The sequence below is a fragment of the Montipora capricornis genome, chromosome 6 (assembly GCF_036669925.1).
Source record: "Montipora capricornis isolate CH-2021 chromosome 6, ASM3666992v2, whole genome shotgun sequence".
NCBI lineage: Eukaryota > Metazoa > Cnidaria > Anthozoa > Scleractinia > Acroporidae > Montipora > Montipora capricornis.
The window spans coordinates 43,107,179-43,124,678 of NC_090888.1; the positions used below are offsets into that span (position 1 = coordinate 43,107,179).

The window sequence follows — 17,500 nt, forward strand, 5'->3', positions numbered from 1 at the left end:
GTATATATGAAATGAATCAAGAACCCACAAATGACCAGCTCCCAACGTCAGTGGCTTCGTAGCTCAGTTGGTTAGAGCGTCGCACCGGAATCGCGAGGTCACGGGTTCAAACCCCGTTGAAGTCCTGGATTTTTCAGCCTTTTGCAATTGCAAAAATTGCGCTGATAACTGCGAAGATCATAGCTTCACTTGATATGAGATTATTGCCAATCATAATTTTTTTAATGTTATGTGATAATTTTAATAGGCTTGATGTCTACATGTTTACAACTAGTAAATATTATCTAGTTTGTTACAGTTAGATAACAATTGTTTATAATTTCATGAATGTAACTTCTACTTAATTTTGAAATTATTACTTTTATGTATTTACTCTTATTTTTTAATTTCTCTTTTTGCCATGCGTTTTATACATGAGCCTTTGGCTCGGATACTGAGGGCATCCTCAATCCCACGTAATGACTTTTATAAATTGATTGATTGATTGATTGGACAAGTTAGATTTTTGAATAATGGTCTCTACCAAGACCAGAATGCTTCGAGCAGCTTTTTTGTGTGAGACAAATTTGACAATTAGAGAGGGGAAAAAAATCTGAATAGCGCGTTTGACAAAGCATTCTGGTCTTAATGTCTAAATTTATTGCAAGCCAACGAAACTCAGTAGTAGTTGGAACACCAATTAAGTTATCAAGTTGAAGCTGGATAAAGTTTCTGAAGTTTATTTATCCCTTTAACTGCTCTGCATGATGCTCAGTACATCCACTGATCCTAACGATTCGTATCTACTGCGGGATACTCTGACTTTTACAGCCATGTAAGTGTTGTTAGAAGAAAAATAAAACAATTAACCGCTAAACAAACATCATATGATATAATGTTGCCGGGAACTAGGCAGGTGCTTTTTATTACGTACAAGATGGGGAAATTAGGGGATTCATCATTCAATAAACCAAGAGGAATAGGAATTCATTTAGTGGATAACTGTGCTTGTAATACAAGACGTGCAGGGGCGGATCTAGGGGAGCGTGCAGGGGGTGTGCACCCTCCCCCTGACATGACCTGCAGCTTTCTAATACATCTGGTATTCCGCCAAAAAACAACAACAAAAAAACGTCACCAGTCAGCTATGCCATTCCTCAGTGGTACACCCCCTCCTAAGAAAAATCCTGGATCCGCCCCTAACGTGATTGGCAACTTGTATACAACCTTAGAGTGAATAGCGCTTTGCACTATTACTACGCGTTGACTCAGACAAACATTTCGATCTACTGAAAGGAAATGTATGAGTGAGGTAAGCGATAGTGAAGTAAAGAAGAAGAAAACTTTATAAATCTGTGGAGTTGGTTTGTAAAAAGGAGGTAGAATGGTTAGTACTAAAGACTGTTGATGTAAATCGGACTCACAGTATCCAGACAAATGACCATGAATTGCCGAAATCTCTCAAAGAGTTGGAGGAATCAGGAGAGAGAGTCTTCATACCGCTGCCCAAACCATCGTAAGGCATCAAGAAATGTAAGCCTTGGCTAATCGATTGAACGCGGGAATTCTTAACTGTTAAAAACATATATTTGTGCTCTACAAAAGGTCCCACAGCGGTAGTTCCTGATGTCCACCAGGAGCTGAACAAGAAGGTTCATAAAAGGGAAAGCACTATCGCTTCGAATGACAATTTTTCCCATTCTAGTTTTAAAAAGGCACGAGACTTTGAAATACACCTAAAAAAATAGAGGATACCCAGAGAGCAGTGCGAAAAGGCATCTCTCTCAACTGAGATTCTCAAACAAAATGAGGTCAAGCACAAGGAGAAGAAAACGCACATGTAACACAGTTCTGACTTTTGTCACAATATACCACTCCGCTCACGAGAAAATGGCACCTGACAGAAAATTACCCACATCCAAAAAAAATACTTAACACGCGCCCCATACTACGTAGAATATGGCAAAGAAAATCCATGAAAGATATCTTAGTCAGAGCAAAACAGACAACCGTTTGCGAACAGCAGGAGTAGCGTAATAATAAGGCCCATCAACCGTCTTTTCCAACATGCCAACCAGCCGACGGAGTAGAATAGGGAACAGAACTTGCACTAGTGTACCATTTCCTTCCAACATTGAATCTTTTTTTTTCTATTTTCGCGACAGACCAAAGGCCATTATCGCTGCTCGGATCAAGCGCATGGTTACTTTTACTGTTTACACGACCCTAGACAGCCCATCACTCGTTTAAGGTCGTCACGTTTGCCCGTCAATAGGGACTTTACGATAGTGGACAACGGTAGGCTGGAACGGTTGGATGCGTATACCGGAGACTTTGGACGAGTACGGTAGAAAAGGCGCGAACATTTTTAACTTAAGATTCGGCCAACACGACCGTAGGACGGTGGAATAAACATGTCTTTTGAAGAAGCGAGAAATTCTCTTGTAAATTATTTTGCAGAAGGTTCAATTAGCGAGGAGGAATTTCTTATTTTATACCATGAATACGAATCAGTGAATCCTCTTTTTCCTTACTGGGAATTTGAACCATTTTGTTTAGATTCCTTGGATTCTAGCGAGTGTAAATCTGCTAAGGGGAATTAGTTCATAAACAAAACATGCGGCTACAATTATCTCTTTTACCTTTCTTTTCTGCTTTCCTCCTGTGTCATGGTGGATTATGGATAACGCTACATTGAGAACAAGCAAATTTTGGTTTGAGCCGCGATGTGGCCGAGTGATGTCTTTGAATGAACTCAGAATTTTCGCTAGATTTTTTCATTTCAGCGATGGATAAATCAAGACAAACACAACCAAATGCACATTTAACCCATTGGGTGATCAGTTTTCAATGCATAATAAAGGAAAAGACTAAAATAGTGCGAATAAGTATGGATGAATTCCTACCGTTTTCACCGTAGATTCCACGACGAGAAACCCGGCGAAAACATACCGTCCTAGAAGCACGACGGTCAAATGTCACGGGGATTTTGCGTGACATGACACTCATCTAACCGTCCCAGTCTACCGTCGTGTACTATCTTAAAGTCCCTAATTTGAACCTCCTACACTTTAAACAACGTTCTAGCTGCTCAACTGTGTATTTTTCTGGTTCTGTCTCGAAAATTGAGCCAAGAAAACGGTCGACGTCGCTTAAAACGGAAAAGATTGAAGCGAATATCATGCCTCATTTCTCTTGTGACTCTTACAGACAGAACTCACTTGGGGGTCTATAATTTCATGACGTCATTATTGCAAAGCGCTATTAGCGATAGCTGTGAATGCTTCGGGGAAATAAACGGATGAGTTAAACTTATTACTCATGCGCAGTAAGCGCATGAGGTATAAAATGCCCTCCGTTTCTTGTTTTCCGTGTCACATTAGTGCATGGAAATTTATGCTTGCATACATTTACATACATGACTGTAACTTTACGTGGGGCGGGGGGTAAGGGATTATTCAAAACCGTAATAGCTGCTGAAAAATGTATTGTTGAGTCAGAAAAATTAATAAAAAGACTTGAAAAGAAGTATTAGAGTCTTAAAATGTATGTATGCTTGGAATATCAATCCATTTTGCATGACAAAGTAAACAGTGCGTGTTTGAAGAAATGAACTATCCCTCTCATGTTTCAAGCCCTTAAGTAGACTTGCAATTCCACCTCACGAGAATCCCGGGAGAAAATGATCTGGCAAGCGAAGCGTGATTTTTCGGACGAGAATCTACAAGAGACGAAGGACTTTTGAAAGTCTAGCCCTGAAGATGTGTCATTTTCTCTTGGATGTGCATGGCCGCGCCCGAATCATCGCATCTTGACTGTTCAAACTTTGCGATTGTAGTCGCGGTCGTACGGCCCGGGTCGTACGGATCGAGCTGTTAGAATAAATCTTCTTCGATTGTTTAGCCAAAGGTAAGTTGTTGACATTAAAGACAAAATTATATATACTTTTTCTAATTTGTTTTACAAATAAACACTTCGCACGAGTGCGGGATCGACATAAAGGTCAGGCAAACTGATCTCCATCAACAAGCCGTCCATCTCCTAGTGATCTTTGAGAACCTTAGGGTAGCTTTAAGTGAAACTGAGAATACCTGAGAAACACTGATCACAGGCTCCCCAAGCTGAAAATAGGTGGTGTATGCGACAGCTTGTGTATATGGAGAATTGTATGGGAAAAACACCGATCGTAAAAAAATTGTGTAAATAACTATCTCATTTGAAATAAGTTTTCCTACCTCAAATGTGTGACGAACTTGTCTCTTGTGCCGAGTTTAGAGCCATTCTGACGACGTTTAGTGAAGTTATCCGGAAACCGTTACCAAAAGAATAGGAAGGCCGACCACTTCACTTTATGGAACTGTTGTTTTTATTGCGATTCGGGACTTTTCCTGTTGAGGAGAAAACGATTTGTGGAGTGAGGTCTGGCCAGCGATGGATGGAGTGGTCGGCCTTCCTATTCTTTTAGTTACCGTTTCTGGATAACTTCACTAAACGTCGTCAGAATGGCTCTAAACGCGGCACAAGAGACAAATTCGTCACACATTTGAGGTAGGAAAACTTTATTTCAAATGAGATAGTTATTTACACAATTTTTCTACGATCGGTGATTTTCCCATACAATTCTCTATATACACAAGCTGTCGCATACACCACCTATTTTCAGCTTGGGGAGCCTGTGCACTGATCCGACTTTTAGCAATCTGAACTGTTCTTAGAACTACTGTTATTGTCAGTATGGGCATGCAAAGAAGTCAAAATGGGGAATTCTTTCAAACAATATGTTGCATTCTGTTTATTTGCTGGCAAAGGAATGCTTCAAGGGGAAATTCTGGTTTTCTGTCTTACTTTTGTTTTACTTAGAGGCCATGAATTTGCCAGTATTTAAAAGTATGGTTCAAATTTATGAAATGTAACAAATTAATCATCTGTGGCTTTACAAAGATCTATTTGTATCGCTTTTACATTCCTGTTCGACGCGCAAATGACGTACAAACAACCCAGGTCCAGGAATGTTGATCAAACTAAAACTATTCCCGCACCATACAGTCAAGGTAATGTTAAAGTATTTGGTACGGCAAATGCAGGCACGCAACGTGTAACAATGTCTCTGTCGGCAATTGTTTAAAATTTCAGGAATCCAATAACCTCTTCAGCTGACTTGGTTCAAATTATAAACATTGGGAATAATATGTATTCAGCTTTGTCACAATCATGCAAACAGGGACTCCTATTTTTGACAGATTTGCCTGTTATGGTTATAACTTAAGCTACATTAATTATCAGTTGACATACAGTGATAGTTACATGTAGAGTTGTTTGCTAAATAGTGCACTTTCTATAATTTCAGACTTTCCTTATGTTATATCAATGTTAGCTAGCTGCCTTTGATTCTTTGCTCATGGATAATTATCATGCATATATGTTAACACTTGAACTTTACACAGTAGCAATATACTGTCTGCCTAATGGGAAGTGTAAAATTTTTTACTCTCATGGCAGAGATTTATTAGGTATGGGACCCATTTGCAACATGTACTTCAATTGAAAAAGATTCATTAATGAATTTAGTGCAACATTTTCAGAATATATGTGCACAGACATCTGTTACTTATGATATTAAAATTGGCTAACATTATTAAAATGTAAAGCAGCAGTGGAAGCATTGTTCATTCATTATATGTTCGAAACCAAAATTTTAGACCCTAGAAGCACTTAAGTGATGTTTATCTTTGTTCTTGCAAAGAATGTTCTGCTTTGTCATTTTATTCTGTTTGTTTTTCCACCTCAAAATCTTGTAACTATTGCACCTTTCAAACAGTTGATAGTATCATTGAGATTGGAAGAGCAATTTAGCACAAAGGTTAGTCCAGCAAAATGTGTTTTTATTTCTGAATTGTTAAAGAAATTAGACGTTGATCGCTGGCCATGTAAAAGTTATTCATAGAGCAAGATGTCAGGGAAATTTATCTTGTAATGTGGTTCCCAGTAAACAACAGCTTAAAACTGCCATTTTGGATAATAAGGAAAGCAGCACAGGCTTTTTGATGTGAATTTCTAGCTACTGCATTAGTTGTGTTTTCCAGTGGTATGCAAAGCAAAAGATGAGTTACCACGTTTTTGTATACAATGGTTCTGAACCAAAAAATGTAACAAAAGTATTTTCAAATGTAGATTCTGTTATTGATCTCTTTTGTTCTATTATTCAAAGTAAATTTAATTGTTTTGAAACAAACTATGAGGTTGCATTTCTTAGATGTTTATGTGAATTATCAAATATAGAAAGCAAACAAATAATAAGAAAGCATAAATCTACTTCAGAAATTGCAGAAAACTGAAAGAAAGAGGAGAGAAATTTACAGCCGAATGGACCCAGAGAAAAAATAAGAACTTCCTTCAAATTGTTTCGGAAAAGTACAGGTCTATGGACCCATCGAAAAAACAGACTCTTTCAAATAAAGATGAAAAGTATAGGTCAATGAACTCACGCGATAAAGAGCAACTTCTCTCAAATATATTCTTGTAACACCTATATACCTTTTTTGTGGTGTACAATAAAGTTATTATTACTATTGTTATTATTATTATTATTAAACTGTCAACAAAAGTACAGATAACCTGGCAGCGCATGAGTTGATTTTATTAAGGATATAATCGCCTCCACTAGCAGCTAGAGAAAGAATTCAGAACAACTTTGAAGAAATTCAAATTTCTTGTGAAATCTTATTTTATTCAGTCATGAATTGAATGTCAAAAAATCTACAGTACTTGGCCTAAAAAATTGCAAGATCAACTGATTTAGCACCTTAACTTCAACATCTGAAAGATTTTTTTAAAATGAATTGTCAGTACTTGCCTTATTTAACCCACCTAGCCCTCTCGTTGGCTTTTTAAGAGCAAGTTGTCGTTTTTCACATACAGGTCGAGTAATGTGATGCATAATGTCATTCATGGTACTTTCTATACACGTCACAATGTGTCACAAGTCTAAGAATTTCATGATTACTTTTAGGGTTGATAGTTTGAAAACGCTGTTTTATGACTGTCAGATGTAGCGGAGCAAGCAATTTTCAAAAGTCTTATAAAGAAAACAGTAATCGGGAAAACTGACCAATGGAAGGACATGTTCTGTTCCTGTTCTGCGCACTTTCCTTAAATGTAAACCGCACGCCAGAAACGTCAACCAAAGAAAGGCCGTTATATCCCTTGCCAGATTGTGGCCCGAAGATTGTTGCATCGATTCGATAATAGGTGTTTTTCTTCACATCAAGTGGCGTGTTAAAAACAATTTCAAAGCCAGAGTAAATACCAACGTTGTATTCCATTTGCTGTGACCTAAAGCTTCCCGTCATGGTTTTAACGTTGCAACGGCTGTGATCCTTGATCACTAATTCGACCCAATAGTCGTTGTTCACACTGCCAAATAAACACACGCCATGCAACTTGATGTCATTGTTCACGCAAAAAATAAGATAGTCCTTTTCCCCTGAGTAACTCCAACTCGGACTTTCATTTACGTTGTTAAATCTATCACAAGTGCGAAACACTGGGTATACTGGACCTGACCGCTTTGTCTCTGGAAATCCCGATGGGGTGGCCCCAATGCTGAATTGAAGAACTTAAAAAGGTTGATTACTTCGTCTGGAGTAAGGATTTTTGCATCAAGGACAACGGTTGCTAATTCTTCTTGTTTCATCAAGGGAAAGCGGATTTTTTTAACTACTGCTTCCCCAAGAATCCCTCTTTTTGCTTCACCATTCGCTTCTAAGCCTTGCTTTTTGCATTGCTTTGTCGCCCAAAAGTGAACAGCTTTAAACAGGTTGATCTCTTTTATGGTAAGAGTGTCTCTTGAGATGATTGCCTCAAGGAAGGAGCGTTGAATTGTCGCAAATCCATCTGACGTCACGACGTCTTTCGTCTGTGTGTCGATCACTTTCCAACATCGATCTACCAAGGCTTTGCCGTCGTACTTTTCAGCCAATGGAAGGATGCTGAGGACATTTGATGGATGTAAATTACTTTGCACATATTCGCAGCATTTATCAACCAGTGAAGGCACCATGTATTTCTTAGCCAAATAAAAGACCTCCATAACATTGCTTCCGCTTAAATTCACTTCATCGCTGTACATGAAACGAAACAACTCCAGTAGACTGTTGTATTCACAGTCAGGCAGTTTAATGCAGCCACTACTTTCCGCTAGCTCACCGTAAAACATGGCTTCAAACACAGGACTACTAATTGACAACACAAACTTGTGAGCTGGAATAACTTGTTTGCTTTCACTTTCGTCATCGCTGTTAGATTTACGAACCACAAACTTCACATCGCTGAAAAGGTCGTTGTTCAGCATAAACATGGTTCGTTCTCGTATTGTGTGCCTCTATGTATGCCAGTTATCTGGGGAATACATCATCTTCTTGATAGGAAATTTAGAAATAGTTTCTATAATTCGCTTCTTCTTTAGTGTACGTCAATCCGATACTTAGCAGCGTGAAGGGTGTACTGAAATTTCAGCTGAGACACACGTCACGCTAGTACTATGCCTCTTGTGATGCATGGATGCTTCCTGATGAACAGTCCGTTTATTGTTATGTGATTGCTATGTTGTGAAACGTGAAGAGATTGTTAAGTCCATAATTAAACCCAGACAAGAGTAAGAAATGAGCATCTCGCTGATTAAAACAACTACTGAACAACAGAAACAACGGACGTCAAAATACTGATAGATCTAAAGCGCTTTACAGACTATCAGGTTTCCAAGTTGTCAATGCTCTGGCAAAACCGTCATGATGGAATCAGTAAACTCATTTACATCCCTATGTTATTCGAAATTACAGAAAATGCTACGCGCGAGTGAGCAGTGAAGCAGTGCGTGGAAGTCTGCTATTGCGTATTCCGTATAAAGGTGTGGTCAATATAAATTGATTAATCGATTGTGCCAATCTGAGAGAGCTTGGCTGTGAAAGCTGCCAGCTGGTAATACCATTGACGCAATGCTGGCGGTGAGAGGCTGTTCCTCACTGCATCGCTTTGCTAAGCTACCGAGCAATACTGTGTAGGAAGACCTTAGACAGCAATGATCAGAAGCAGGTTGCTGATCAGCGGTTTTCGTTAAAACAATGGTTTGCTGGGGATGCTCAATCTCGCGGGCTCAGACAACCTCGTTGTGATCATTGTTATTTAAGGTTTTTCTACCGTGTAATGATATTGAGGGTGCTATTGTAGTTCAGCGCTTCTTTGACTGGTTTTACTGGTTTATCCAGTTAGGATCATTTCCCGCATACACTGCAGTTGTTACTGTTCAACAAGAAGTGTGATTCTTTTGTGGTTATGTAAAAAGCGGATGAATTTCAGAGACCGCCTCAAAAGAAAGGCTATTAAAAAGATCCATTTATTTGGAACCAATTTGGAATGGTTAAAAATCAAGTGATTATCGAACTGGGAAAGTAATAGCGCCAAAAAAGCTTATTACGAAAATGCCTTCAACAATTGTTGTGGAGATCAAAGGAAAACATGGAAAACAATCAATAAACTGACCTCACGTAAGTCCAACAAAACTGTTATTAATGAGATGGAATATAATGGAGTAAATTCTGGAGATCAAACAGATATAGCAGAAATGCTAAACTCTTTTCTCACAGAAATTGGGACAAGCCTTAGTGGAGACGTAACAGAAGTTGATAAATCCCTCGAAGACTTTCTTACTGAAACTGATAAAAATATTGTTTTTGAAAAAACAACACCAACACATGTTTCTGCACTACTATCAAAGATTTGCAAGTCAACGGCAACTGGATTAGATAATATTTCAGCGAAACTTCTTAGTGAATGTCCCGATGTACTAGCAGAATCTCTTACTCATATATTTAATCAATCCCTAATGACTGGCATCTTTCCCGATGAGTGGAAATCTGCCAGAGTCACTCTATTGCATAAAAATTCTGGAAAGCGCTCTGATCCGACGAATTATCGACCAATATCAGTAATTCCGGTTGTGGCCAAAGTCTTTGAACGGATAATTTATGATCAGCGTTATCTTTATTTCAGTAAAAACAACTTTCTCTCTTGCCATCAATCTTGTTTTCGGTATTTGCACTCCTCACTCACAGCACTTATCGAAGCTTCAGGTAGCTGGGCAATGGAGAGAGACCGTGGTCTTGTTAATGCCGTAGTCTTTTTAGACCTCAAAAAGGCATTTGATACAGTAGATCACGATATTTTGTTACGAAAATTGCAATACTATGGGATTTGTTGGACCAGCCATCAATGGTTTGCTTCTTATTTAGATAATCGAACACAGATTTGTCATCTAAATTCTCGTAAGTCAACTCCGAAATGTCTAAGATGTGGTGTTCCCCAGGCAAAAATTTTGGGACCTTTTCTGTTTTTGATATATATTAATGACTTACCACACTGTCTGACATACCGGTATTCGGAACCCAGAATGTACGCAGATGATACCAGCCTGACGCTTGCCAGTACTGATATTAAGCATCTAAATTATTGCCTTAATCACGACCTGAGTAATGTGTACGAATGGCTCTCTGCTAACAAGCTCACTCTAAATATGACAAAAACTGAGTTTATTCTTATTGCATCAAGGCAGAAGTTATCACAATTTACGGAAAGTCCCTCTCTTACTATAAACGAAAACGCAATAGAACAAGTAACCTCCGCTAAATCCCTTGGAGTTCATGTCGATTAAAATATAAACTGGAAGTGTCATATTGAAAATACTATAGATAGGGAGTTGTTTCTGGGAGTGACGTCACAATCCCTGTTTCAAATCCTTCTCCTCATAGTGGAGGAACATTTAAACACAGAAAGCAATTCCATAAAGAGGAATAGTAACCAAGGCATGAGAGCTCGAGACAAGCACAGGGAGGGAGAGGTGAGCATCTCAGATACCTTCGGTTACTACTCTTTATGGCATAGAATTCAAGCCAAACTTCAACTTACAGGTAAGTCTGGTTTAACATTCCAATTCTATCTCAAAAACTGTAACCTCCGGTACTGATATGAAGTCTTCAAAGAGTGTGAGGACACTATGAGGAGCCCAAAACACCAACCATACTCCAAGTTTACAGTGTCTTAATATACCCATTTTATTCTACAACTTACGTCTAGACTACCAAATACTTCTAAACAATCCATGAACAAAGTTAGAAACGCTCCTAACAGTTTTAGCATTGCTGATATGACTACCAAGAAATAAATACACACTCATCTTGAGACTTTTCCTGGTAGCTATCGCTTATATTAGGTCGTAGCAAAGTACTGTTGTAACGCTAATAATAAGGCTAGTATTAACGCGAGTTGACGATGATGTGTCGATGTATTTAGCTGACGGTAATTGGGGACACAACATAAAGATAAAATAATAATGAATACTGATGATGATGGCTCCGTCGATCTCGAGAGACCATGGTAGACTGCGCCCAGGCTTGTCACTTTGTGTTGCAGCGCCGGGTGTGGCTGTAAAGGCCGATGCGGGACCCGCATTGCCTGTTGCATCTGCTGCAGGTAAAGACCGGCTCCTGTCTTCCTGTCTGGGATGGGGCTGACTGTAGCAGCTGCTCCTTGCGAAGGCGTTTCTCTTCCCAGCGGGTTGCTCTCCTCTGCTTCCTTGATGACTGCTTGTGTGGTGGACCGCCAGCCAGATCGGTTTGAGGCTGCTGACTCTAGGTCGGAGGGGTTGAACCCACCAGCCTTCAGATCACGCTTGCACACATCCTTGTAGCGGAGGGCTGGACGTCCTGTGGGTCTGGTGCCAGTGGCCAGCTCCCCAAACAGCATGTCTTTGGGGATGCGGCCGTCATCCATTCGAGTGACATGGCCAAGCCAGCGCAGACGTCTCTGGGTCAGGATGGCAAATATGCTGGGCATCCCTGCCTTGGCCAGGACGTCGATGTTGGTGACGCGGTCTTGCCAGGTGATGCCAAGGAGTCTGCGGAGGCAGCGCATGTGGAAAGCATTCAGCCTGCGTTCCTGGTAGGAGTAGAGGGTCCATGCTTCACTGCCGTAGAGGAGAGTGCTCAGTACACAGGCCTGGTAGACTCTCATCTTGGTGTTTGTGGAGAGCATGGTGTTGTCCCACACTCTCTTTGTCAGGCGGGCCAATGCTGTTGCTGCCTTGCCAATCCTCGTGTTCAGCTCTGCATCAAGGGAGAGGTTGCTGGAGATGGTGGACCCGAGGTAGGTGAACTTGTCCACCACTTCGAGGGTGTGGTCGCCGATCGAGATGCTCGGGTCGTTGCTGACGTCTTGACCCATGACCTGTGTCTTTTTCAGGCTGATGGTGAGGCCGAACTCTGTACAGGCAGCTGCAAAGCTGTCAATGAGCCGCTGCAGTGCTGCCTCCGAGTGGGCTGCTATTCCAGCATCGTCAGCGAAGAGGAGCTCTCTGATCAGCACTTTCTGCACCTTTGCCTTTGCCCGGAGACGTGACATATTGAAGAGGCCTCCATCACTCCTAGTGTGGATGAAGATTCCGTCTTCAGAGTCCCGGAAAGCATAGGAGAGGAGCAGAGAGAAGAAGATGCCAAAGAGGGTTGGAGCAAGGACACAACCCTGCTTCACTCCATTCTTGATGGGGAAGGGTTCCGAGCAGGATCCGTCAAATTGAACGGTCCCACGCATATCCTGATGAAAAGACACAATCATGCTCAGAAGCTTGGGGGGGCATCCAATCCGCTGGAGGAGGGCAAACAGTCCTTCACGGCTAACCAGGTCAAAGGCCTTGGTCAGGTCAATGAAGGCCAGGTACAGGGGTTTTCTCTGCTCCCGGCATTTCTCCTGCAGCTGTTTCACTGAGAACACCATGTCGATGGTTGACCTGGCGGCCCTGAAGCCGCACTACGCCTCTGGGTAGACACGCTCAGCGAGAAGTTGCAGTCTGTTGAGAACCACCCGGGCAAAGGCCTTGCCGACAACGCTCAGGAGAGAGATGCCTCGGTAGTTGTTGCAGTCACTCCTCTTGCCCTTGTTCTTGTAGAGCGTGATGATCTTGGCGTCTCGCATGTCTTGGGGCACTGCTCCTTCCTCCCAGCACTGCATTAGAAGCTCGTGAAGGTGCTGTAGGAGGGAGCTCTCCTTTGCGGCCTTGACGACTTCAGGGGGTATGTTGTCACTGCCTGAGGCCTTGCCGCTGGAAAGGGAGTCAATGGCCTTGCGGAGTTCTTCAATGGTTGGTGGTTCATCCAGCTCGTTCATCACGGGCAGCAGAAGGGTGTTCTCAAGGGCTGTATTGGTCACAATGGTTTCCCTTGAGTAGAGCTCTTGATAGTGTTCCGCCCATCTCTCCATCTGCTTGCTGCGGTCTTTGATGATGTCGCCGTCAGCTGACTTGAGTGGGGCAGTCTTGATGGCACTTGGGCCGAACACCTTCTTCATTCCCTCATACATCCCACGGACGTTGCCTAGATCGGCGGCAAGCTGGATGTCTTGGCAAAGATTCAACCAGTAGTCGTTGGCACAGCGCCTGGCAATCCTCTGAGTTTCGCTGCGTGCAGCACGGAGTTCTGCAAGCGTCTTTCCTGAGAGGTCTTTCTTGTAGGCAAGAAGAGCGGCTCGCTTGGCGGCAATGACGGGCTCAAGCTCGGTGGCACCAGCCTCAAACCAGTCTGCGCTCTTTCTCTCCCTTCTTCCAAAGGTGTCCAGGGCGGTCTGGAACACAGCCTTACGGATGTGGTTCCACTGCTGTGTAGCGCAGTCAGTTGGACAGTCCTCCAGGGCTACATCAATTGCATTGGCGAAGCGTTGCCGCAGTTCAGGCTTTGCAGTGCTGGCTGTGTTGATGCGGGGTCGGGACTTCGGCTTGGAGCGGTGGACTTGCTTGGGGAGGAGACGAACCTTGCTGGCCACCAGGGAGTGGTCAGTGTCGCAGTCAGCACTGTGAAAGGTGCGTGTGACTAGCACTTGGCTCAGCAGGGATCTCCTGGTAATGACAAAGTCCAGCTGGTGCCAGTGATGAGACCTGGGGTGCCTCCAGGACACCCTGTGGTGGGGCTTGGTGGAGAAGAAGGTGTTGGTCAGGCACAGGTCGTGGTAGGAGCAAAGCTCAAGGAGGCGCTGGCCGTTCTCGTTTAGCTTGCCTAAGCCAAAGTGGCCGATGCAGCGAGGCCAGGAGTCATGGTCAGCACCAACACGGGCGTTGAAGTCTCCGAGCAGGAACAGGTGTTCCTTGGAAGGGACCCGCTGTATCTTCGCCTCCAGCTCCTCATAGAACTGGTCCTTGGCCTCAGCTGTGGAGCAGAGTGTGGGGGCGTAGACACTTAGGATGTTGGCTGGTCCAGAGGCGGTGGTGAGGCGCAGGGAGAGGACTCGCGGTGTGCCTGAGGAGGGCGCTTCAATGGAGGAGAGAAGTGAGTTTCGGACAGCGAAGCCGACGCCGTAGAGTCGGTGCTCTTGTTGCTCCTGTCCCTGCCAGAAGAAGGTGTAGTCCCTCTCCTTCAGACTGCCGCAGCCAGGGAGTCGCGTCTCCTGGAGGGCTGCAATGTCGATGTTCAGCCGCTTCAGCTCACGGTCGATGATGGCGGTCTTCCTGGCATCACTGATTTGTTGGAGGTCGTCAGACAGGCCAGGACACATAGTTCTGACGTTCCAGGTTGCCAGTTTCAGCACTGGCGGCTTTGTGTTCCTTTTCTTGTTGCCTGGTGCGTGGGTTACAGTCCGCTTTTCGGCTTTTGGCCTACACTCCAGGCACCCACTGAAGTAGGCGGACTGTGGCGGGCTAGCACCTTACTGGCTGGGGGCTGCCCAGCTTGAGGCGGGCGGTAGCTGACCAGTGGGATGCGATGATCCCTCCCACCGACAGGAGACAGCCCCAGGCGCCCGAACTAACGCCAATAAGCTCTGGGCTTTAAACCGGTAACTGCCGTCTCCCCATGTTGAGCTGCCGCGGTCTGCTGCACTGCAGTGACATCTCAAGTGAGCAGGCAACGGCGATGATATGGAGGACCTGGGATGCCCAGTCGTCAGGACCCCCCTCTCTAACCGTGCTGACGAGATCCAACGGAAAGGACAAACCAAAAAAGTTGGCGTCAGGATGGCTGCAGGAGTTGCCGGAAGGTATTGCGTTGCAAGAACCAGCCGCCTTAGGGGCTCCACTCCGGATTATCTGTTGGGGTTTACTCCCCTAGCCTTTGTCATCTCAATGACACCGCAAGGCAGCGAGGTTTTTTGACAGAGTTTCCTTCTCTGCATGAGGCAGGTAGCACAGGGTTACATGGTCACCTGTGGCAAGTCCAAGAACGGTCCTGATCTGACCTGACCTACTATGATAACTAATAAATAAGAAATGAGCTATAGATTATATACACATTTACATTGTGCTAAAATAATCAAAATAATTCTATCAATACGGGCACACCTGAAGAGGTACAAATTACGCACGCGGGGCAATTGTTGCCATTTATCAGTTCAGTAAGATCCTTACATCTAATATGAAACTTAAACTTAGATAGGATGCTTGTTTCAGTGATGTTTTTATCTACATGTTACGTTAGCTTGTTCCATAAAAAGGGTCCAAGATATCTAAGAGAGTGTTTACCATACAATACAGAATTAAATCTAGGAATATCAAAATTTTGGTTTCTAAAATTATATTTACAAGACTTGTACCTTGTACATGAGTATAACTATGTCTTGCAATCTCCTATTAAGGAGGCTTGGTAGTTTAGCACGATATAATAACTATCCTTAGTGCCCGCTCTAGAATTCTTTCAACCTTTCTTGTATCCGACGCCTTACAGAAATGCCATATGAGATGACAATAGGTGAGATATGGCATGATAGCAGTTTTATAAAGTAATAGTTTAGTCTCCGTAGTAATTCAGTTTCTTAACCTGGCGAGAACGCCCACCCTTTGACTGGCCTTTTTGCATAATTCGCTAATATGTTGGCTAAAAATTAGATTCTCGTCGAAGTTTACACCCAGTAGCTTGATATAATCTATTGTCTTAATCGCTTGATCACCGAACTTGATGTTAATCTGTTCAGTTTCATTACGTTGTTTAATCCCTATAGCGTTAAGTTTTTCTGGGTTGGACAATAAATAGTTGTCTTTATACCATTTAAGGGCAGAGTTTCCTTCCTTTTCCATATCAGTTCCTTTAAGGCCAGTGCGAGTCTCCCAAATTGCAGCCTTTGCTGCAAATCCCAAATACCATAATACCTATTTAAGGGTGGCTTACTCCCAAAGGCACCCTTCAAGAAAGGATGAACAACTGGATGTTGGCCAACTAAGGTATTCTCAGCACTAATCATGCGAGACAAAGTTAATATAGCAGTGATTAGTGGCGAATGACATAGATGGAAACTCGGTATAGGGAAGTTTTCTGTTTACAAACATTGCTCTTGTTATTCAAAGTTGCCAACGACAGGAACAAAAGATCCTTTGTTTCAACAGCCAATGAGTTCTGGTTGGCAAGTTAATGGAAATAGGTGACGTCAACGATATCTTCCCTATATAATACCTCTAAAACAAGTGCTAGATCCGGAGAGAGTGCAGGAAACTCCCTTTGACTCTGACATGTCAGAATACAACCCATTTAAAAAGGATAAACGATGTACTGTGTCTGACTAGAAAGACACCTGTCCAGGGTAACGTACTCAGAAAAGCATCACGTTTTATAGAGTAACCAGATAATGAGCCATGCAATCATCTTGAGCCGATTTTGCACTCTGCGCTTGCTATTGGCAGACGGGTGGACCAGCAGCTGGCTGCCTGGAGTCCAGAACAAAAGCCGCTGACCGATCATTTGCAGTACTCGAATATACCAAGCCTGAGTGGTACATGCTGTCACCACTACGATGCCCTTGGCCTGGTCAGCCTCTTACGTAACCAAACATTTGGGAATTAGGATTACTGTGCAATGATTCCTGCTCTCAGTCTGTCCCGCCATTAATGGTGGCTGGTTGCTTAACAAAGCGTTGACTTCCTCATCTGGACCTACCTACCAAGATTGCTGTTTGCCTCGGGAAAGGACCTTGGCCTGTCTGGTTGAACCACATTACAGAAAGGCTGAACAAGTGGGGAAGTAACACAACCTCACTGGGTACCACGATTTCGGAAGCACCTACCGCTACTACCTCAAGCAGAATAAGAGTTAAACCTTGGTCTGACTTGAGGATGGATATTTGCAAACCTCCTCCTTATTAATAATGAACTTTATTCAAGTGACAAGTTCTTTAGCGCCAGGGCACTAATCGGGGACACTGTGCACAACCAAGAGATTATAAAGGTAAGAGAAGTAATCCCTCATACTGGCCCTATTCCCATCATAATCCTTCTTAGGTTATTTTTAGTTGATATCAATTTTCTCGCGCGGATAATGTTACCGCGCGCGTAACGTGGAAGTTTCGTGGACGAGAGAAAGTGCAGCAAATTTTTGTACGATGTCATTCTCCGTTTTCAAAATTGAGTTTCATGGCCTGATAAAATTCATTGTCTGCAAGATACAGGTTTCAAACATACATCCTTGGAATTGCTTAATTGTCTAGTTTACAGTGATACCAATTT

At 42.9% G+C, this 17,500-nt stretch overlaps 1 protein-coding gene and 1 pseudogene across 1 annotated transcript; both read right to left on the reverse strand.

Moving 5' to 3' along the window:
- Positions 1-6,584: 6,584 nt before the first annotated feature.
- LOC138052205 (BTB/POZ domain-containing protein 6-like) lies at positions 6,585-8,392 on the reverse strand (annotated as a pseudogene).
- Positions 8,393-11,238: 2,846 nt separating this feature from the next.
- LOC138053964 (uncharacterized) lies at positions 11,239-12,801 on the reverse strand. The gene has a single exon (XM_068900486.1). It carries the CDS (start codon positions 12,799-12,801, stop codon positions 11,239-11,241), a length of 1,563 nt encoding a protein of 520 aa, XP_068756587.1.
- Between the last annotated feature and the right edge of the window lie 4,699 nt (positions 12,802-17,500).